At 43.3% G+C, this 24,124-nt stretch overlaps 1 protein-coding gene across 8 annotated transcripts in view; it reads left to right on the top strand.

Annotated features, from left to right (window-relative positions):
• Window positions 1-24,124, top strand: part of adgrl2b.1 (adhesion G protein-coupled receptor L2b, tandem duplicate 1) — a 169,795-nt gene that overhangs the window by 33,908 nt on the left and 111,763 nt on the right. For all 8 annotated transcript variants that reach the window (XM_079569115.1, XM_079569116.1, XM_079569117.1 and 5 more), the window contains exon 2: window positions 5,573-5,784. In XM_079569115.1, coding sequence (XP_079425241.1) covers window positions 5,706-5,784 — 79 coding nt within the window. In that variant the 5' untranslated portion in view covers window positions 5,573-5,705. The remainder of the gene's footprint in view (window positions 1-5,572; window positions 5,785-24,124) is intronic.

Raw genomic sequence — 24,124 nt, 5'->3', positions numbered from 1 at the left:
TGCAGTTAATGTGATTTAGGAAGTCATCTTTTTTTGGCACAATATGCTGGTTTAAAGTAGAAAAGGCCACATTCAGTATAATATTTGAAGCTAACTAAAGCAGGAAAATTGCTCAGTGGTTCCCAACCTTTTTGTCTTGTGTACCCCTTTGACCTTTTGTGTATACTTTAAGTTCCCCCTACATCAGGGGTAGGTAAATTTGCAAGGCCTGACCCTCCAATCTTAGGCCAAAAAGAAAGTAAAAGATCTCTTTCTACAAATGCCAGTGTTGTGTTTGATATAAGGCCTAAATGGGTGTTCTGATAAAAATGTATATATATATTTTGAGGGCCAGAGGTTCTATGATGAATGGCCGATTTTGGCCCCTGCGCCTGACGTTGCTTACCCCTGCCCTACATTGTGGGTGCAGACATTTGTATGGAACGTTATCAACTAAAACTCCTATTTAGTAATAAAAAAGACAATGTGTTGATTATATCAAAGCCAAAATACTACTTGTTTTTTACTTTTTATTTTTATTTAAAGGGACTATAAGGAGTTTAAAAATGTTAAAATGATGTATTTTCCTCCCCCTACATGTTCCAGCCATGTCCTAATGTGTAGAATGAGCCCAGACCTGTTCACCACAACTGTCTCTAAAATCCAGCACTGTCACTCAAAAACGTGTTACTTCAGGTCCATCATGCACGACGTTAAAGGGATATTTCAGGATTTTTGACATAGGGACTCATTTCCGTGTGTTGCTGATTTCTGGAGATATTTTTTTTTGTAATTTATGCAGTTCTTATATTTGAAGAGTTCCGTGGCGCTAGGCTAGTGCATTTCTACGGTATCAGCGAGTCTGCATTAAAAACAGCCTGACCCGCTCCACAGAGCACCTGAGGCAAATCACTTATAACGCCAGACTAACCACATAAATATCTGTGTCTGTGTTTTTGGAATATAACTGACCTTGCATCACATGAACGATCAATTTTGAGGGACTATTTTCTAGCAGATCACTCCGCCGCTGCGTTGCTTATACAACCACGAAGCTGATGCTGCTCAAATATAAGTTATTTTAAACGCAAAATGGTTAAAATTATTCTACCGACACAGACATTTATATGGTTAGTCTGGCGTTATAAGTGATTTGCCTCAGGTGCTCTGTGGAGCGGGTCAGACTGTTTTTAATGCAGGCTGACGTCGTAAAAATGCGCTAGCCTTGCACTAGCCTTGCGCCACGTAACTCTCCAAACAGAAGAACTGCATAAATTACCCAAAAAAATCTCCAGAAAATGAAGGCCCTATGTCAAAAATCCTGAAATATCCCTTTAATATGGAAGGTGCAGTTACACGTATGACCTGAGGTGGCAGTAGTGAGTATAGAATGGCCAACTTGCATCTAGCCCCTTTAAAATCATACCACTTATCAGTACCCCGATCAGTGCTAGCGTCCCCAGGGCCATACCCCTGTTTGGGAAACACTCCCCTCGATGACCTTACCATCCCGTTAGCAAGGAAGTGCCTTTTTTTCAGGCACTTCTTGCGGCTGCACTTGGACAACCTTCTGCAGGCTTAGCTAGCGCTGGCTAACTATTTACGTTAGCTTCGTTCACAACTCAGCTAAAGAGCAGGCTATTTCTGGATTGAATGTCCTCTTCCACAAAGCTTGTATTATGCTGGTGTAAAAGTGCACCGGATACGCCGAGCTCTGGACTGATTCACGTTTCTCCAAAATTCTGCCGTAATGAGCATAACGGTCACGGAGGACACAAAGAGTTCCCGCACCTTCCATTCGCCTCTTATCAGATCTGGGCCGGCGCCACTGGCACAAACAGCTGCAAGACAAATACAAGCACAATTCCTATAAAGCCACCCAAGTTTAACAGATAAATTATAAGCTCGCTTTAACGTGCAGGAGCCGGGGTGACCTCGAGTGAAAACGAAAAAGGCTCGAGCTGGAGATCGGCTGTAAAGCTCAGTCAATGCGGTGGTTGGCCATGTATGTAATAGATTTTAATAGCTCCTTCAATTATTAGCCCCGTATGCTAACGTGAAAGCTTCCCACGTCCCGCCCGTTTTCCATGCTCTCCAAAAATACCCCAGCAGTAGCGGCGCATTAACCGCGCCCGGAGAGCGATCAGGGCCGAGCGTTCTGCTGCTCAAATTTAGGTTCATTATAAAATAATCATGGTAGCTGACATGCGGCTGTGGGGAAGAGGAAACATTCACTTCGCTCGTGCATAGCGACCGACCGGGGCTACAGTATGTGGCATCCCTGTGTGTGTGTGTGTGTGTGTTTGCGGGGCGGGGGACACATGGCATGACAGGCACGGGGGAATAAACAAGAGCGTGTGGGCGCATACATTTACTTGCCTCTCCTCTGTTTGTGCATCAGCGCCTCGTATGGGATCTGCCACTATATGTTTACACAGGCAGGGTGCATCGCCGTCAAAGCCGTACTGTAAAGGCCAGCCCGGCGCACTGTGGTCTGTGACGTCTTGTGGGTTGTGTAAGAGTGATGGTGTTGTGAATTTAGGAAGGTTTCTCATCCTTTTAAATAAAACAGGAGATGAGCAGAAAGGACTGGCAACGGAAATGCAATATGCCCTGCTCTTCAAAATGTCTATGCCCCTGATGTCTTACTGATGTTGCTCATCATGTTGTTTGTTATAAAAACATAATGAGCAATGTTGACCAGTGGAAAAGGGATTTAAGGTTAAGATGTACTACCACCGAAAGCAATCTTGCACAATTATCTGTGCCTATTTGAGTTTTGGGGGAATTGTAAAGTAACATTCTACTGCAATGGAAGCTCATGTTACCTACTGACGATTATGTTAAATATAAGAACAGTTTTAAAGAACTGAATGTCAGCTTGGTCACTTATGACACTTTTAAGGTGAAAACATGGATTTTTCACTCAGTCAGTGTCAGTGTTGCAATTTTTATCTAGTTTTCACACTTATCTTAGTTTTAATAAAAAAATAAATAAAAAAAAGATAAAACTCACCTTTTGTGAATCAAGGGCCTCAACAATGTTTTCACTTAACTAAATTAGATAAGATATCTAAAACATCCTTGTCAAAAACATCAACAAAATAAAAGAATTGGGTTCAATTTATTATTTAGATTTTGTTGCTGAAAATATTTGCAATTTTCTTATGCACAAAACGCCTTATTATATGAAAACATAAAATGTCAGGAAACTTGCATAACATTTTTTCCTTATATTTATCTGCAATGTTTCAAATGATTGTGTCTCTAAATTATTCCCGCCCTATTCACACTCTTAATTGTAATATCTTTTCTTAAATGCAACAAAACAAAAGGTTGTAATACAATTTTGCTGTATTTGGGAGCATTTGGTGTTTGCTTTCATTTACAATAACTGCGCTATGGCCAGTAGTCACTCTTTGTGTCTAAACTTTTGCTATTTCAATCGGTATGCGAAATGATTACTGACTGTAAAGAAAATAAGGTCTATTTGAACAGTTCTCAGTCGTCGCAGCAGAATAGTTTCAGTCAACTTGCCAGAAGCAGCGTCGTCCCCTGCGTATTCAGACGCCAAATCCAAATGGAAATGGCACTTAACCCATTAATATGACAGGCTTTCTGACGTCTTTGTGAATTTTCTCTTTTAATATCACTTCACTTGACGACTCGCTGTCAGTCATCAGTCACCCGTACGCGGAGCTGATTTAGCACCCTTGAACGTGTGGCAAAGGAAACGCAAACCAAGCTGTGCCCATCCCAACCTCTCCATTACCCCTCGTAGCATTAGCGTCTGGTGTTAGCATCCACACATGACACCACGCATCCTCCCTGTGTTTGATTTCCGTAAGCTGCTCATCCGTCTGTCTCAAGGCTTCAACCTTTTTTTTTTCCTGCTCCCCCCCCCCCCCCCCCCCCCAAGACAAAGCACTGCGCTTCTTTTGCTCTTGTTATAAAAGCGTGGGGGGGCTCAAAAGTAGTTCACAAAACAGCTGCGTCTCTAATGGCGGCTTACCGTGTTACCGGAGATACCGTCTTTTCTGTCCCAGAGGAGCTGTGGTAGTGAATCGTGGAAGCAGGATGAGTTAGCCCGCGTAGACGTCCAGTTGTTAGCGGCACAGGTTTGTGTCGCTCGGTCTCGTATGTTTAGGTGAAGCACATCGCTATAATTCTTTAGTGGAAGGTTTTGCATCCAAAGTTTTTGTCTGATGTTTCAACCCTCTGCCAGTGTGTGACTCATGGTTCCATTTTATATGCAGGAAAAGCACCTTAAGAAGTCCTCACATGTGCAGCCACCTGACAAGTCAATCAGGCCATGAATGATTTAATAGACAGGACATGGCGGTGTAGAGCTGGTAAAAGACTTTGGGAAAGTTGAAACAATGTGATGAGACTTATTCTGCTCATGCTGCTTGTTTGAAGGCACACAGATAAACTGTAATGACAGTAGACTAAAGTGGATTTCACTTAAAGGGGGGGGGGGGGTATTGTGCAAAATCGACTTTTTCAAGCTTTACATCATGTTATTATGTCATTCCCCAATTAAAAACATGCCTGAAGTGTTGCCTTGGCACAGTCACATATTTTTGAGTAATCTGTAAAAACTCTGATGGCGGCCATTTTAGGGATAGGTTTGCCTGAGTCCTCCTAGGAACGCCCCCACCTCCTGGAGACGCCCGCGAGCTTTCGTCACCAGCTGAGTAACCAACGTGTCTGAAAGGGTCAGAGGTTCTTAAAGAGACAGAGGCCTATTTCAAGACATTCACTACAGCCATTTTGAGAGAGCAATTTTATACAAGGCAGTTATTCTAATTTGCTGCATTTACAGACCAACAGAAGGTTTGGTCATCATTGTAGTGTGATATAGACTGGTGCTATGTGATTGAAAAAAGCATAATACCCCCTCTTTAAAAAACTAAACATAAAATGAGTAAAACACAAAATAATACGTTTAAAGAATTAAATGTTGAACAAAATGATGGAGCAAATCCATTTTTGCCTCCGTTCAAGCCACACAAAAGTAACACAGGGGAACAGCGAGTTCTCGAAATGACCGTCTTTGTCCAAATAATGGGAATGCCAATTGACCACGACCAGTGAGTGAATCAGTAATAAAAATGGCCATATGGGTTAACTTTTTGACATGTTGAACTAAACCATTTCCAAATTGTGGACGTCTCTTTTGCCCCGATGCAAGCCAAGCATAAGTAGTAGCAGTAGACATCCAGCCAAAGCAGAGATACTCTGATTGCCTTTTACTGACTGGTCAGAACGGCTGTCCTCCAGAGGCATCAAGGTTTGTCGTAGTAATCTGTGACCAGATGTAATGGAATCAGTACAAGAGTTTTTAACGCTGATGATCTACTTTTTTTGGGCACCAATTCTGATGTCCTATTCTTTGTTCTTTCTTGCTAAGTTCACAAGCGCCGATTCCCTTCAGTCAGTTAATGCAGCTTTCCACAGTTGCTTAAAAACTGAATATGTGCAACAAATATACCTGCATTTCAAAGCTTAGGCTAATTGCAATTTTAATCTCTCCTTTCTTCCCTAAATGATCACCAGTCAGTATAAAGTTGCCTTTCTCTTGTTTTTGCAGATGAGAAGATGACTGGTGACGCTTATTGGAGAACCACTGATCGCTGACGTCTGTCCGGCCCTGCTCTCCCCCCTGCCTCATCCTTCTCCACGCTCTCCTTTAGCTCGAGCGCCTCATTAGCATACGACACACAATGGCCTCTGCTCTGTGGAGGTGTCCGCTGCCCTGCCGCCTCCTGCTCCTCCTCCTCCTCTGCTTTCACTCTTCACAAGGTAAGTTCCCACGGAGGGCTTGTTCGCCTCCTCCCTTCTTCTATAATGTGTCGGTAAGCCGCGTTATTGCATTCTGTATTCAAGAATGCGCCTATTATACAGATTATGAAAGTGTTTGAATTTACTAGCTCCAGGACAAAGGCAATGAAGAGTGCTTATGAACCAAGGTTTCAAAGTAATTTGTAACCTTGGCACTTCGCAGGTGTTCTGCCTAGTGTCGGTGTATTGCCTTTTAGAGGCAGCTAAAGTCATCTGTGTTTAAGGAAAACCAATGGAGTCTGAGAGGACTGATCGAACATAGGCAGGAGTCTGGATGCCTTTGGAAGGTGAAGCTTATTTAGAGTCAGTGCTGGACCCGGAGACATGAACTCAAGACATTGCGCTTGTCCGTCCTGTTGTGCGTCATACTGATATGCAAGCCAAAACAAGAGGTGCCTGACAGCCGAAGTTAAAGGGGCTAGATGCTAGTTCGCCATTTTATACTCAATACTGCTACCTCAGGTCATACGTGTAACTGCACCCTCTATATTAAGCTCGTGCACGACGGCAACACGTTTTTGAGTGACAGTGCAGGATTTTAGAGGCAGTTGTGGTGAACAGGTCTGGGCTCATTCTACACATTAGGACATTGTTGGAACATGTAGGGGGAGGAAAGTACATATTTAACATTTTTAAACTCTGTATAGTCTCTTTAAGGTTAAAGTACGTAGGAAAGTTTGCACTTCACTGTGGTGGGTTAAACGCCCGGTCACTCACTCCGAGCTTGACGAGACCAATCAGAAGAAGCAGCGAGTGCGGAGAAATGTCTGTATTTGAGCTTATTATCGGCGGATCTCTCTCCAAAACTGCAGAACTTCAGATTACGATTTGCTTTTCATCATCATCATCATCATATCGCCCAGCCCTTGCACAAAGATCATAGCGCCCAATTCCTTTTTCCTCCGTCAACAAAGGGTTTCATCATTATTTGAGTTCTTCAGATGCACAAAAACAATGGCTACTCGATTTCTCCGATCATTTCCCACGGGTCCGAAAAACTCAGCTATTCCAACAATATGTTTTACCCTTTGATCAATGAAGGAGCGTCTCTCAAAAGCACTCGCGATTCCGAAAGTTAGAAAATGAGATTGCCAGCGCGTTTTTTCTCTATTTCCAAAATTGGCTTTTCGCAAGTTATGACAGGGCCGCACAGCCCGAGAGAAGGATTCAATAACAAATGCAGATGCGAAGTCTTCTGTATGCAACAGTAGTCTGGATGTTGAACCGATGTGACTCGCTGGCCGCCGTTCCACGTCCAGAGTGGCTGAAACGAGATCAGCAGAAAACAAATAAACCTGAAAACGCATTACTTTTGGCCCCCGCGAGGAGGTAGATTGCCGGATAATTGCGATCAAATTGAAATAGCCATCCGATTCTGTCGTCCGTCCGATCTGCACGAGTACCTGTGGAATCAGAATCTGGGCAGATGTGGGAGCTGCCAGCGTGCGTCAGTGGTTTCTAATTGTGCGCCATGACAACCCAAGGCTCTTTTTGTGTGTGCGCGCCGCTTCCTTCTCTCACTTCTGATTAGTGCATTTGGCTGTAATTACAAGTATTGTCACAAAAACACTCCCGTCTGTTACATGGCCATCAAAAACCACCGATGCCGCCATGTCTACTTAATGATTATGATTACATCCCCCACCCCACCCTGCTTTTTAGAGCCATTGTCCCTTAGAAACAAAGTAACCCCAAATCACACACAGAAGACGTCTAGCATTGATTACAGATCGACATTGAAGAACATTATTTCAAGGGATTCCTTTTCAATTTGGGCTTTGTCTCGTCCCCCTCCCTTGCTGTTTTTGTTCTATGATAGATTTCTCTGCCGGTTTTATTTTAAACCAGACTGCGCCGCGTGCCTTTTGATGGATTGCTCCGGAGCAGGCTGTCCTATTAGCTTTCAAGCCGCGTATTTTTGTGCATTAGGAATTTTCAATAATGCGGAAGAGACGGGAATGTTAGCGAGGGGATTTGAAGAATAGTTTTTTGATTTGGCCCGGCTTGAATAGTCCTGTTGAATTGCTTTAAAAATGAATGCTGCTTTGGTATGCAGAGAGTCATGGTGTTGGGTTTCACTCGGCGCGAGAGAGAGAGCTCTGAGCCCCGAGAATGCAATGCATATTTGCCCATCCGCTAATAAAGGAACGCGAGTTTGAGGAAAATACGTATCTGATTCTATCCACATGCCACTCACCTTGAGCCGCTCGTGCCCCCGGGGCTTTACATCCAAGCTCTTGTGATCTGTTTCCATGTGCGTCCGCTGCGTAAACTCTACCTGATAATTACCTCCTGTCCCTTGGCCAGGAGAGGGAGAATAATCGCATTATCGTTTTTCACCGAAAACAGTCCCTCCGCTCTTTGAAATGCTCATTGACAGGGCTCAAACGAAAGTGTTTTTTTCTTTCGTCCTCTTCATCCCCTCTCCCGGCTTGACTCACGCGGCCGGTGGGGGGAAAATGAGCAGCAGTCAGGGCTCTCTGTATTGACAAAAGAAGTCAATTTGTTCGAAATCAAACGAAACTGCTACAGAGGATGAAAAAGGAAAGAATCACCGAATCTGCGCACATACTGTTTATTTTAGCATTTTTTTCTTTTTTTTTTACAACCAGGCACTTAAACCTGCTTTGTGGGACTGTTCCAGAAAAGACAGCTACTAGCATAATACCCAACTGACACATGAGCTGCAACTAAGTATCCCTTTTCTGTGCGCCGAATAAAGAACAAGTGTTTCCTTTTACGGCGCAAATAATGGTAGCATAGCGCTTTCAAGCAAGAAAAATTACCATACAAATGTATCTTTCTATAAAGGGCCTTGTTGTTGGCCAACCTTTGCAATGGCTAATAATAATTTCTACTTTTATCTTAAGTTGCATAGAAATCATAGAAATAGCTTCTGGCTATCTGAGCCTGTCAAAGCCAGCGGCTTCCCAAACAAATGAACAGTGAAGCCAGTTCCTATATTAAAGTATGGCGAGGTATGATGTGTCAGTTTTAAGGCATTTGTAAAATTTCTGTGTTTCTCCCTCATTAACATAATTATAAGATGATGTTTTTAGTGTCTAAAAAGCAGAAATTTAACAGAATAGGATTTAGCATTTAGCACAGAGGACACTTTTTATGCTAATTTGTATCTAAATAATGGCTTACACTTGTTGCACTTTATCAGCCTGTGTCACACATTTCTCAAACTGCTACATAAAGTCATTATTCATTCACTCCACACTCAGTGACAGGAAGTTACTATTGTAGCCACAGCTGCCCTGGCAGACCGGGCAGACTGACCATTTACTACATGGCTATAATATGCTGTTAATATCCTAAACAGCATATTATAGCTGTTTAGCTATAATATGCTGTTTAGATGTCCGCTTTGGCATCTCTTATGTCAATGCCCATGCGGACACGTGCGGAATTATTTCCTTTTATAAATTTAAGCTGCCCGCTAGTGGCCGGAGTGAGCTGTCATGGTTATTTCTTTAAAAATCCATATCTCCGAACAGGAACGGGCTAGTTTTTTTGTTTTTTTAACATACTCGGAAATCCATGCTCCACAAAGGGCCACATTAAATCATCTTGCAGGGCCGCATCTGGCCCGCGGGCCTTGTGTTTGAAAACATATGACCTAAATGATGAATGATAAGTGAAAACAGCGCAAAACAACGAACGATGAAGTTTCCCTGAACTCGCTGGCTTGCTAACTGTCCACATACGTTAGGATCAAACACTTTTATATTTCTGTGCTCAAGTTGGATATAAAATTGCCTTTAATTTTGATTTCACATTAGCTAAAACGTGCATGTAATTAACCTCCACTGTAGCCCAATTGCAACGCGAAAATGTGAAGGTCTCCGCTAATACTTGACCAAAAGTAAAGCAAAAGCAAAAGTAAAAGGATGCTAACCCTGCTCTCTCCAAGACAAAAACAACCTTGTCTGTCTGAAGTCTTGTTGAAAGATCACACAATGATGTTAGTAAGGACACCCTGGTCATCCTAAAACGTAAGGAATAAAATCGTAGGTGTCAGAAAAGTTATGAGCAGAGGCTTTCACCATCACCGCAGACACACCGCCACTGAGAAAGCATCAAACGACGTCAACCGTTCCTTCTTTTCAGCTCGGTGTGTGTCATCTGCTCCTTGTTCGCGTTAGCCGTGCTCCACTTCGCTCCCCCATCCTTGTGCCATTATTATATAACAGATCTATAAAAACTCCACTTTCCGCCTGCCCCGAACTAGGTCACGCAGGTATCTTGAGGTATCTTATTTTTTGTTGTTGTTTGAGACGCTTCCGACCGCCCAGCCTGCACAATAGAGAGGAGATGAGCATTTTCAAAAGAGGCGGCTCACAAACAAAGGTGGGGTTATTGCCTGGGCACATACCTGCTGCTGTGAATGGGCCCCACGCACGCACTTGTTATCAGAGTCTTTAAAGCGAAGAAAAGGCAGATTCGAGGGATTATGTCTCGTTTAGTTTAGTGTCAACAGTTTAGGCCTTTCTGTTCAAATGCCCCCAAATATGAGAGGTCTTTGTATCCAAATATTGCACAAAGGGATGTATTAAAAAAAAAAGGCGGTAGTGTTTTTTTGTTTTTCTTTCTTTTTCTGTTGTTTGATATTTCCATCATGACTGCAGAGACGGGGATTACAGGCTGTGTTTGTTCAGCTTGGGCTTTTGCAATATATACAAAAGAATGAGCGCTTTTAGTTCGGAGTTGGGAGATACACAGACACATATTTCCCATCGAGATGCGAATTATACACAGTTAACTGACATTCTTAAGTTTTTGTTTTAATATTGATTGTGTGTGGATGTAAATTTGGATAGGCCTACATTCTGTGTGCGGAGCATGCTGTGTGGATTGTATTGATATGCTTAGCTAATGGCTCTAGTCTATAAGATAAGTTATATGGATAGATTTTCATGATTATTATGCTTTTTATGAGTCATTCACGCATGTTTGAGTGGTTGTGTTCAAAGGGCCAAAGTTGATCTATGTAAAGTGATGTCATCCCGGGAGACAGACATGGGAAGCTTTGAGGAAGACGTCAATATAGATAGATAGCATCTCTGGAATCGCCCATAATGGTCAATGTTTGTAGCAGCCCGAGGGGGGAAAACAAGGTGAAAAATCTTTCTCCAATTACTCCAAAACTACTTTAATGAATGCTGAATTATGAATGTAGTTTCTACCCAATAAAGAGATGACCATAAAGGGACATAGAGAGGAGCAAAACAGCCCATATATACATAAGTAAATTCAGATTCAGAAAGCTTTATTCATCCTAAGAGGGCAATTCCATTCGCTTTTTAAAAATAGAACATAGCAAATACACATGTCAGTCACCTGAGCTTAGACGAGTTGATGCGTACCTGTCTGGTCTTTGTGCGTGCCCATGGAAGAGCGCGGTCGCTTCCAACTTCAAATCCGTTTGGAGCTATAGGAATACATTGGGAGAGGCCAAATGTGTAGCAACACCTTTGGTCGTTTTGCATGACTGAGCGCACACACAAAGAGCAGACAGGTACAGATCAACTCGTCTAAGCTCAGGTAAGAACATATTTCAGTGGCCTGTTCCTTTTAAGAGGTCGATAGCAGTTAGAATAAATGAGTGACGGAGAATGCTAACATCATGCGTCATGTTAGCTTCATGCTGCATGCTAACGCTAGCTACGACTGCCTTCTACTGAAAAATCTGCTGTGGAAAAAACATCCATAATGGTCCGATTTACACTTGACTTTTTTGTGTGTGATGTAAGTTTATATTCCACCAGAAAAATACGTTTGTTAAGTGGTGACATCACAGATCTACTTCCAGGTCCGCATAGACCAGCAGCTGTGCGAGAAACTACAAAAAAAACTCGTCAATACCACAATCAATATTTCTGAAACTCAACAGAGAATTACTGAACATACTTATCAATAGCCAAAAATGCTGTACCTACTGCTATTAATGTAATATTTACCAAAATCGCTACATCCGGGTTAGCGGAGAAAAATGCTAACGTCCGAGTTGGCGCAGAGTAGCGGCTTTAGTAAATAATACTTTATTAGCAGTAGGTGCGGCATTTTTGGCTAGTGAGTCTGAGAAATAAGTAGGTTAAGTAACTCTCCGTTGAGTTTCAGAAATATTGATTGTTGTTTGTAAGAGTTTTTAATGTTTTTTTCGTCGTGACTTCACACTTAACAAACGTATGCCGTCTTGATCTGTGTTCAAAGTTCTGACATTTTAGTTGTTAGTGTTTTATTCAAAAAACTTCTTCAAAGGAAAAAATATTTCTGACCCATTTTACTTGACAAAAGACCCGAACAGGGCTTTGCATTGATACTGATAATTGACCTCGGAAAGTGTGATTTCAAAGGTTACACTGACCGCGTATTTTAGAACAAAGAGAAGAAAAAAAGGTATTTCTGTTGATCCCCCGCCACGCTGCACACAACACTCTCTAAGGGAGACTGTCCTGATCGGGGGGAAATATTCCAGAGTTTAAAATAGCCACAGACAAAGGGTGTAAAGGTTAACAGCACGTCTGAGCACAACATGAATCCGGAGCGGTGGCATACATTGTCCTGCGGTGCCCTCCCTTTTTCCCCAGCTCTAGCTCAAACTCCCTCCCTCCCCCCGGCCTCAGCACGTCTTCCCCTGTGCCACGCTGGTATTTCCACTCTTGAACTGGTTCGGGTTGTGGGGCGGAGGAGGGGGGGGGGTTAAACCATTGTGCAACGCTGACACTCGTCTGGCTCAGGGCCACGCTCATCCGGCCTGTCATCCATTGATATGCGCAACGTGCCATTTCCTAATGCATATCCAAGGCAGCGGGGTCTATGACAGGGCCATCATGGATCGTCAGCGAGGCCTAGTGAGGGAGGCTCACAGATGACTGGTCAATCTGTGCCGCGAGAACAAGGGGAGGACTCGGCGACAGCGACATTGTTCAAGTGTTTGTACAAGTTGCTCGCTGCTGGCAATAACAAAAAAAAAAAAAGAAAAGTCGTTGTTAGCGATGATTCACCTTTCAGTTTGGCAATGGAAGTCGCTGCGCTTTCGTGTCAGCCAAGCCTATGTAAACGAATGCGGTGTCACATGGCTTCTGTTGATGTGCTGTGACATCATCTGCATATCATCTGTCGAGATAAACGTGTCGCGCAAGCATTGCTTTTCAACTTCAGCGCGGATCTACGTCGGTGATTTGGAGCCCATACGTCGTCATACTTTTAGGATGAAAACGGCACGCTAGTCTGATTTCTTACATTCTGTTCCAAACGTCCAAACAGTTTTAAAACATACTAAACAAATAAACCATATGCATATGTCCTGAAGGGGATCGTGAAGAGTCTCAAAGTTTCCATTTCACTTCCAAATTCCCCAATTTACATTTGAGAGGGTGGTTTATGATTAAATGCAGACAGAAGTGGGGACTGGGGGTGCTTTGATTTTTGTGTTTACTGCAGTAAATACGTAAGAACAATTTTAGCTCTCCCTCTCACCGACTGAAAAGCGATGAAGCTTATTGAAGATTGAGCAAGAGGGTGCCCTTTTACGAAGAAAAAAAAAAGTTGTAATGAGAAGGGAGCCTGAAATTGAAATGAAGAGTCATCTGAATCTGAAGGCTCTCCATTTCACTCAGAGGAAATGAAATACTATCTCACCCTTGATAGGGTCATTGTGGATTTATGGCAACGCGGTTTCCTGAGTGTTTTTTGGTGAAGCAGTGTAAGGAATGAGAGGAGGAGAGGGCTGTTTTCTCAAGTACGAGGCCCGCTCTTTTATTGTGTGCGCAGACATGATTGTAAAAGTGGCTGTTATACGGCCGCCTGATGAACAAACACTTCATTTAATGGGCGAGGAGTCTCCGCTTCTGACAGTTTGATTTCATTTATTAAGCCTGCTTTAAATCTCACTAACACAGAGCCGGGCTGAGCCGCGGGATTCACACCCTAATGCTAACAGGTTGTATAAACATGGCCCAGATGCAGAGCTTTCCTCACGCGTGTTGTGTTGCAGCTTCATTCACATAATAGATGAACACAACTTCTAACCATAAAGTCGTTGGGCCTCTAAGCTAAACTTTGTGGATTTGCTTGGTGTGAGTGTGCGCTACAGGGGAGTTCAGCTGTCAAAACAAAGCAATGACTTTAAAGTTGAGGAGAAACAGAGCTGCATCATCTGGATAGAACATCCACAACTCCCATTGTTAAAGGAAAGGTGTTTGCCAACAAGATAAATCCACGTTAAAGGAGAAATGTACAGTATTACAATAATAATACCTGTGGAATTCAGCTGTGGCTAATACTGTATAATAGCTCGGAGGCATGTCGAGACTAATTTCACCTGAACACAAAAGCCCAGAGCTTAACAACGCTCAGAATGTGGGGCATAACATCCAGCACTGAAGGGACATTGTGGCAAGTTATTCAAAGCGCCCGGTGCTCTGCTAAACACCCATGGCACTGAATTTGCAAGCACTGCCACAACTGCTTTGCTGTTAATGCCGAGAGCCTTTAACAGAGATTTTAGACGTGATGTGTCTAAAAGAACATGAAGGCCATCCGAACAAAGCCAGCGCTATTAGCAGAAAGGGAGGGGGGGGAGAGGCAGCAATTATATTTACTCAGTGTGAAAAATGTCCAAAAAAAACGACGCGTTTGTCTCTACCTGTCTTCTCGCCAGAAACGTCACAACAACTCAGCCCTCACAATTTTTGCTCGCAATTTCAATCTACTCAGTGAACGGTAGACTTCCAACTTGAAGTGACAGCAGAGGAGCGATGGCGATCAATACGAGCGTGATGGATTTGGTAAATATGCCTCCTGACCCACGCGGCGTGCTCATAGATTTTTGAAGCGAACTTCAAGAAGAAGAACTCGGCAGATGGAAATAGCAAACGGGCGGTGATGTATGAACATTAGGGGGAAAGTGGTTCCGCTTTACTTCTTTCTTGTTCATTCGACATACCTTTGCATGGCCGACAGTCACATATGATTCCGTCTGCGTAATGATGTGTGCGCGGCGGACTAGTTGCGTCGAGCTCCAGGGCGGCCCGGGAATGCATATCCGCGCCCCCTCCCTCTGTATTAGCAATCTCCTCACAGGCTGAGAGGCTGCGACAGAGCATGACCACGCGCCCATTCTTTTTGCAGAGGAATTAAATGTCACCTCGAGGCGGGTCACCGGCAAACAAAGGCCCGCAGTCGATTTGCAGGTATAAACATTGGAAGATAAGAAAGCCCTCTCTTGCCGCGCAGGAAATTGAATAAGTACAACGCGTGGAAAAATCTCCACGCGGCACAAAGGGCGTTTTTGTTTGCCTTACGCTATCAGTATTGAGCCCCCTCTTGTAGCGGGGAAAATGCCCCCGGTGAGTTCGCGAGAGGCACAATGTCGAGAGGCAAGGAAACTGTCTGTCATCAAGATCTTGCCATCTGTGCATCCCTTATCAGCTCTTCGCCCCCCAGCACCGGTGAAAGCGAATGGGGCAAGGTCATCGCGCGCCCAGTCAATCAAAGTGGTCAGCGTTCCGGAGATAGCAGCCAGAACTATTGTCCAGGAATGCGCCTCGCAAAGATCTTGACATTTTGACGTTTATTCAGCAAGCAAAAAATTCACAGGTGTAACCGAGGAGCTAGTAACTGGAACACAAAGCGGCGAAGTTGCAGGTCGAGGCGGGTGGAGCGTTGTTTGAATTTCAAATAGTAGCCAAACTTGTATCTTTTAGCCTGAGGGAGTTTCTTTTTTCTTTCAACCAAGCGAAAGTAATTAAGTGCTTTCTGTGTGCGAGGTGGATTTTGAACATGTACTCGAGCCTCAGTCACTCTAATGTTTGACACAGAGTGTAACTTTAGTCGTTTTGATTTCAAATTAAGGGTTTGTTTAACAACAGGTAGTTATTGGGAAGTTTCCAGTAAATGCACTTGAGGACGACCTTTGGAAGAAAAAAAAGTGAGGATATTGAATGACTGAAATGGATAAATTACTTTTGTACAAAACAAAAGATTTTAATAATGCCTTGTCTATAAACTACTTTCCCTAAATACTCCCATATATGACCCATTGTGTAGAACTCAAACCTTATGATATTTCATGATATAGTTTAACAATTCAAATTATGCTTAAAGCTAAACAGAATAATCTTCCAGAAAGTGTGTAAAAAATACTTAAAGGAGCTAGATGCAAGTTCGCCATGTTATACTCACTACTGCCACCGCAGGTCATACATGTAACTGCACCTTCTATATTAAGCTCGTGCATGACGGCACTTCGGACCCGAAGTAACACCATTTTGAGTGACAGTGCAGGATTTTAGAGGCAGTTGTGGTGAACAGGTCTGAGCTCATTCTACACATTAGAACCTTGTTGGAACATGTATGGGGAGGAAAATACGTAATTTTAACATTTTTAAACTCTGTTTAGTCTTTAAGTTTCAAAGAAATTAAATATAATTTAAGAGATGATTGCGAGTTTGTTCTGCCAAAAGCTAACACGGAGTATAAACAAAGATGTTTGTCTTTTTTGGGGGCTCAATTATGGAATAAAGGGAGTAATGAGGTGAAAAACTGTAATTCTTCATTTACATTTAAAAAGATGATCTCCCGGTCTTTTTTTGAGAGACACAGTATGTAAATGAATGAATTTGTTCTCCTTTTAAAGGAAATATATTGCATATTGTTCTATTTGTTCCAGTTGGGTTAGGCGTTATAAGTTTTCACTTCAGCCTAAACCCTTTCGGTCGTGTTGTACACAAAGAATTGGAAATGTATTTATGTTTAAAGGAATGAACTGACCGAATAAAAAAACTACTACTAAAAACTACTACTGCTTAGATAATGCAAGGCAACTTATTTTGAGTTAAAAGTGAAATTAAGCAAACAGGCTTCTGCTTCTGCCAGCTTCGGTCTCACATGGATTGTTTCTATGTGATTTGTAAAAAGTATTATTTTGTGTGACAGAGACAAATAAACTGAACTGAGCTGAACTGATGATTGATTGAGTCTACGGGGAACTGAAGTAGATCTGAAATCCATCTGGCGCCAATGGAAATGATTTCCCATGCGAGCGTCGGAAAAAATATTGGTCAACAGGCTTTTCATTCTGGCATTGTCCCTTTTTCTGGTTGAAAGGTAGATAATGTATTATTTGGATCCAAAATAGTACTTCCATCATTTGTTCCTTCTATCAATCAAAATCTCACTTTTAATTAGCTTTAAGAGTTCAGTCACTCACATGTCACTCTTCTGTTAATGCTAATGCTCACTGACATGTTCAAAACGTGCACTTTGAATTTATGTTTTAGCAGTAATTCTTGATCCAGTTGCAATTGGCTATAAATACCAAGTTAATGCATTGTGCCTTACTGTTCTGAGCAAGACTTCCTCCACTTCGTAAGCGTTCGAGAGGTGGAATGCCTCCAAGTACATTGAATGTGCAAAAAATGTGAACATCTTCCATCAAACTAGACGGCAACCGGCCTTTCTGCAGCGAATATAAAAGAAACTGAGATTGCCGACCACAAGTATGCACCAGCACCGCACCAACTATAGCCAGTTCATCCATAATGTAACAATCCAATAACTTTGAACTTCTCTTTCCCCCTAGACAGTTTTCAGCTCAAAAAATGCCCAAACAGTTCTCGTCAGAAACGGGACGGCCCCTTGAAAACTTTGCCAGTCACCCCCTCGTGAATCTCTTAAATCCCCATACGAGCGCCGAATCCACCCCCAGAGTCTAAATCGTCTCCTAACAATACGTTGTGGAAAATGTGCGGAGCAGATGAAAGTTGTTAGCAGCGACTCAGGAAGTGTCCCCGAGACATTACAGATAAGGATCCCCCATTAATCAAATCCGCCACAGAATCCGCATTAAAAATAGTATCGCAATATTCGCCATGATGAATAGCGTGTGCCAAACAAAAGACAAAACAACATGGAGAAAACCTTTTGTCTCCCGTGTCGCCCCGAACCAGCAGCACTGTGGGTTTTTTATTTTATTTTTGGGGACCGAAATGGCGGCGACATCATTACCGCCTGACCCCGACTGAACCGTCCGCGAGGAGATGATAGCACGACGGGCTTTACATCTCTCCGGCAGATTGCGTTCGCCGGTCTCCGTCCAGATTGTCTGTCCGCTATCGTTTTCAAGCGCCCCCCCCCACCCCACCCCCACGCCCCGATCTCAATTTCTCGCCGGCCGTCGCGGTCCTTCTCTGCCTCATTATTCATGTCATCCGCGTCGCACTTGCGGTTTTTCCCCCTGACACCTCGTCTCCGCGATGGCACCCAGTGTGAGCCCGGGTGCAGCGCCGCGCCAGGGCCCGGAGGGTGGGGGACACCGCATCGGCATCTGCAAGAGCGATACGAGAGATCGCTCTGATACAGGGGGAGGGTGGGTTACACAAATGGTGTACAATAGGGTGCCGGCTTCAATAGTGCGAGGGCTCATTCTCTCGACCTGAAACGTTCATACCTAGCATAACTCTATTGGCTTTCCAAAAAAAAAAGCAAGTTCAGATTTCTTTTAGTAGATAAGTCGTTTTTTTCTGGTTTGAAATCCATTTGCCAACCTTGTCGGCCTGAACAGACGGATGACAACAAAGGTTTCGAACAGATTCTTTATTTCTCGTTATTGTGTACACTTTGTTCAATGTGGCACAAGTGTATTGGCTTAGTTTCCTCCGTGATTTATGAAAGCTTCAGTTATTATCCGATCAATGGAATATTATCTCTTCCTTTGGCAGCATTTGGCTCTTCCTAAAAAAAAAGAAATCATACTTTGGGGATGTTTTAAACGTGATTTGGCAACTTGCACATGTCATAGCTCAGCGGTGCACCCGGGAAACACTTCCATACCTGTATAGTTTCTTCTTTTTGTGTGTGTGTGTGTGTGTGTGTGGTCTTTCTTGAAAAGCGAGTGGCTGAAATGGTCAGGCAGGTAGTTTATGGAATCGGAAGGTCGGCGGTTCATATCCCGTCTCTTGACTATCTACCCTTGTCTTTACTGCGTTTTGACTGGACGCAACTGTGTCAGACAAGAGTCAAGACGGCCAAAGAGATTGATCTTTCACAACCACCATAGCACTGTTGGAAAATGGGATTTTGCCGACTGTAGCGTTTAGCCGTCGTTAGCTATTAGCAAAACCTCAGGACGTAGCTTACCTTCATAGTACGTCTTTAAAGGGACTGGATGCAAGTTGGTCATTTGATACTCACTACTGCCACCTCAGGTCTTATGCGTAACTACAGCTTCTATATTAAGCTCGTGCATGACGGCACTTCGGACCGAATTAACACCTTTTTGAGTGACAGTGCAGGATTTTAGCGGCAGGTCTGAGCTCATTCTACACATTAGGACATGGCTGGAACATGTAAGGGGAGTAAAATACATAATTTTAACATTTTTAAACTCCGTATAGTACCTTTAAGTTGCTTGGGACCACAGAATAATTTCATAATCTCCATCAAAAGATGGCATTTGTCCACAGTGAGTGTATTTAAATTCTCTTCATTGTGCCCAGCGTGGCGGCCGTGTGTGATGTTTCCTGTGGCACCGCCCAGGTTGTGGAAACAGTGGTACAGCCGTGTTGACTGTTATCGCTATTATGAGGGGTTGAAGCGTGTGTTATGAGAAAAGAATTCATTTGTATCCTCGGGCAAGACACTTCATCCACCTTGCCTGAGTGAATGTGGTGTGTGGGTGAGTAGTTGGTGATGGTCGGAGAGGGCAGTCCAGGGCAGCTGTAGGTAACAACTATGTACTACTCTACTCTACTCTACTCTACTCTACTCTACTCTACTCTACTCTACTCTACTCTACTTCTTTTTTCGATCTTTCTTTCTTTTCCTTAATTCAGCCTATCCTTCCTCTCTTTTTTGTCTTCCTTCCTTCCTTCCTCTTCATCCCGCGGCCTCATTTCCCCTCCTGACTCTTGAGCGTAAAATCCAGCTCCAGGCGACGGGTTTGAGATATAGGCTTTAAGGGGAGTTAAGCATCACGTAGTCTTGGCGCTGACCTGCGCCGCCGTAGCGCCGCCTCACCTGGGAGCGCTCGCCTTAAACACAGACACCGCTCGCGTCTCAGAATGAAATACGACGCTGCGCTGGCATCGGAATGATCCGATTCCGTCAAAGAGAGGGCCCCTCCGGAGAGCGCATAGTGTTTTCATCTTCAAGAGAAATATTTTTATGTGCTTGTTTAGCCTTCCCCGACTTGTGCATAAAGAAATCACATTCACGGCTCGTCATATTATACTTTAGTTTAATCTTGCTAATGTGCTCACGGTCAGAGAAGACATTAAATGTAGCAATATATCTTTTCATATTCTTGTCATGACGGGTACAAAGTGCTGACCCTTTGTGCTTTAGCGGATGATACATATTAGCAGTATAATGATACTTCCTCGCTTTCCGCGGCTCTGTTCTTTTGATATGCGCCCGTGGGGTCAGGGATCATCCAGCCAATCGACGCGAGCGTGAGGGAAGAACGGTTCTGGCGGCCAAATTAAGACGCAGTCATTACGGCGTACCGCTCTGTGCTCTTTTCTTCGCCTTCTTTTAGTCCAGGGCTCCCGTGGGAGACATTCTTCATCTGCAGTCCAGAGCAGCTGAGCCGGCTGTTCCGTCGAACCGGAATAATCCGCTGTGTGGACTGTGCATCAGCAGTGGCCGAACTTCTCGTGGGCAGTGGGATATCGCCGGAAGAAAAGCAGCGCTGTCCACACCGCTTAAATGCCTAGTGGTGGTTCAACAAGGCTAATAATGTTTAAACCGCTGTGCTGGCTTTTTTTGTGTGCTCATTCTGCCGGTTAGCAAATACGGTGTAGACATTTGCAACAAAGTTTTTAGTTCTCATGTCAGATGTGGTGGGCCTTCTATAATACAGGGTCTCCTAAGTTTTGCCATATTTGTCTAAATGGTAGTTAAATTTGCCTTGTCTTCAAATTGCCATATTTTTAAAGGTGCATTATGCAACTTTTTATGTGAAAAAAAGTTGATATTTGTTTGTATTTGACTTTGTAGTGACAAAGTGGCTGTATGAGAGGTCAGCATACTTTCGATCACAGTCGTGTCTACAGCGCTCCAGGATCGATTGTTTTGTAGGTTTTCTGGAGAGAGAAAGCCTTCCAAACAGTAGAGAAAGCATACAAAACAATTGATCCTGGAGCCTCCTAAAGACCACTGTGATGTAAATGCACCATGCTGACCACTCATACAGCCACTGACTCACTACAAGATACAAATATGCATTTAGGCATTTATATGATACGCATTTGGGCATTTATGTGATATATTGTACCTCCACCACTATGGAGTACTCATTTTTGTGAGAAATATAAGTATTTTCTGGAGGTATTTTTCCAACCCTGAAGAGAAGACGCTTTGATACAGTTAACTCCGCCCCCTCATGCAAGTTGATACATAAATATCACAGTAATAAGTGATGTTACTTCACATATGAAGCACAGTTTTATAAACACACAAGCTAACACGTACTTTGATTGACTCACCGCTCTGACCTCCATCCGGTGTTTACATTATGCGACTCGCGTTGGTTATAAGAGTGAATCCACTTTGGTTCTGGCCGAGGTTCATCAAGCATCCATCAATGAAGTGACGGTCACAGACAAACACTGTTTTGGCTGGTAGTCGCTGAATCCCGGAAAGAAATTCCAACTTCTGGTGAGTGGACTCGTCTTCAGGAAGGCAAGGCAAGTTTATTTGTAGAGCACAATTCATGCACAAGGCAATTCAAAGTGCTTCACAGTTGCAGCAAATTACAAGAAAACAGATCAAATCAATAGAACATCAACATAAAAATATATCAATTACAGTAAAAGACAAGAGTGCAGATAAAATACTTTCAGTTGTCTTATGCATGGGCAAAAGGAACTGTGGAAGGTTGAAACGTCCTGTCCTCTCGTAGCCAAACATTCATTGACATTACCGTTTGGACATGTTGATATTGGACCTTTAAGTTTTAAGTTCATTATAATCCCATTGTGTTGTAAAGTAGAATTTTAAGTATATGTTTTTGTTGGTGGTGGTGAGGAAAACCTTCGGGAAACAAAAAGCTGAAAAACAAGCACAGAGGATCCACAGATAAATAAAGTTAACAACATGGCCACAGAAGCCAAATGAGTCACTGCTGAGTTATGAAAGTTGTTGTTATAACTCTTAAACTTGATGCTTGTGGTGAGAGAATCATTTCACCTCAGTTCACATTGAACTTTGTGCCAGTTTTTTGTTACATGTGTGAAACTCGGTAACATAAACCAGACCAAAACACCGGGATTTGCTCCGATAATTCTTATTTGAACAAATTATATATCAGTGTAATATCAAATTTCTATATCCACTTCATAAACATTGAGTTTTTGTGTCTTCGGTTGCAGTCAATATCCCTGTCGACCAATGATGTACTGTATGTTCTCAGACAGATTCCCATTTCTCTTCTTGACCAGTGTTCACTGCATTGCTTTCAAGTTCATTGGGAAAGTCAGAACTCCAAAAATGCTAAAGACAGAACGGCATGTGCCAAAGCCATACTGCGCCTGCTTCACATGTGGCCCCACGAGGCGGGGGGAAAGAGATGGAACTGTTCTAACATATGCGCCATTAAAAATCCATGACAGCTCGCGCAGGCTGAGGTCAGAGACCTAATGATGCGTCCATGTTTGACATTGACAATGTTGGCTATAGGTGCATTCGACTTCTCCCGCTCCTGGACTCCCATAAAGCATTTGAACATGCGAGGAGAGCCGGGCATTAGAAGATCTTTACCCACAGCGTACTTTATATTTAATCTTACAAAATATAAATAATTCTGCTTGAAAAAAAAAAAGTCTTTGAAGCTAGTCGCATGCTATCGGAGCTGTGAAAAACACTAGCCGGCTCTAAGTGCACCATTACTTGATTGAAGGTTACAGAAATGGTACACAGAAGATGCTCAAAAATGTATCGGAAGACTTAAGATATGTTTAAATGATTTAAATTGGCAGCCAATAGAAATAATTCTATTAACCTGCTCGTCATAGGTGATGAAAATGGATGAAACGTTTATTGTCTGTGGGAGGATATGGACACTTTCTATACTAAGATGCTCCCGACACAGGAAGAGAAAGACAACATGGATCACATGCACCACTTAACTAGAAGATCTGAATCATTTGCACTTCATCTTTGCAAGGCGAGAAAAATTTGATCATCCGCCAACCAACTTTCGCCCTACCGTCGAGGTTCCCTGCCTCATACTCGAGCGCCACATCTCAAGATTTGTTCTCGTGTGAAACATCTTCTACCGCTGGCAAAAATGGAGCCACCTGAAGAGTTAAGAGCTGACAGCGCGGTTTATCATGCACCGGCTTCAGCGAAATGACAAAGCTCTCCCTTTTTTTTCCAAACGCATTTAACTAGTCACCACAGGCCAAGCTATTCTCTACTGCCCTCCTTTTCCCCCGCAAGAACAGGATTCAGAGCCGTGGCTCCGAATACAGATGCGAGGTTTGAATTTGAAGTGGCAGGAGCTTGGATTCTTGTCTGTATAAGAGAAAAGGGATACCAGTTCGGGAGCCTCGTGTAACCACAAATGGACTCGGGCCCCGTATTGCCAGTTGCTATTTTAAAATCCTCATATCGGAATCAAGAGTGTCTGATAGCAGCAGTCTGGGAAAGGCGCGGTATAGCCCCGGGGCCTTGTGGTCTTGTCTGACACTGTCTTTAGAAACGATTCCCAGCAAGGTGGACCAGAGCAAGGGACTTGGGTGTCAGGGGAAACGGTGCCGTATGTCCAACTAGATTCTCATCGCGTTTTCGGACCGGCTTTTGTCGACGGTGGAAGTGAAATGTGAGAAGACGGGCGCGCGGGAGAAGCGTGCGGCAAAAAGAAAAAAGGAAAAAGGAAGCTGTTCTCGGGTGTTGCCTTTGCTCGGAGACACAGGTGTTATTTTGCAAAATCCCAAATCTCTCTGCTCATCCGGCGCCTCGCCTCCTTTGTGTCGGTGGAGTGCGATGGGAGGGTCACGTTCGGAAGCTTGGGTATAAGGCGGGTGCGGATAAGATTGCACATTTAAAGGTGTCAGAATGGGAGACTCTTTGAATGGTTTCTTGTTGCAGTGTAGCGGAAATGTGTTACTACAAGTGCCAGTTTATGCTGCGGTTCCCAAATGGAGCAGGTAGGTTGCTCGAAGGGATGTTGAATAAAGTCGGCAAGCTTTTAGGAAGTGGTATTTGTTAAAGGAGAGTAGTATTTTTGCTTAATTTATGCTTTGATTTGAGCGATCCTGTTCACTTTGATTGGTTTCTTTATCTATCG

Source organism: Gobius niger (assembly GCF_951799975.1).
Source record: "Gobius niger genome assembly, chromosome: 13".
NCBI lineage: Eukaryota > Metazoa > Chordata > Actinopteri > Gobiiformes > Gobiidae > Gobius > Gobius niger.
The sequence above is the reverse complement of the archived record's forward strand: the minus strand, read 5'-3'. Positions and strand labels throughout refer to the sequence as shown.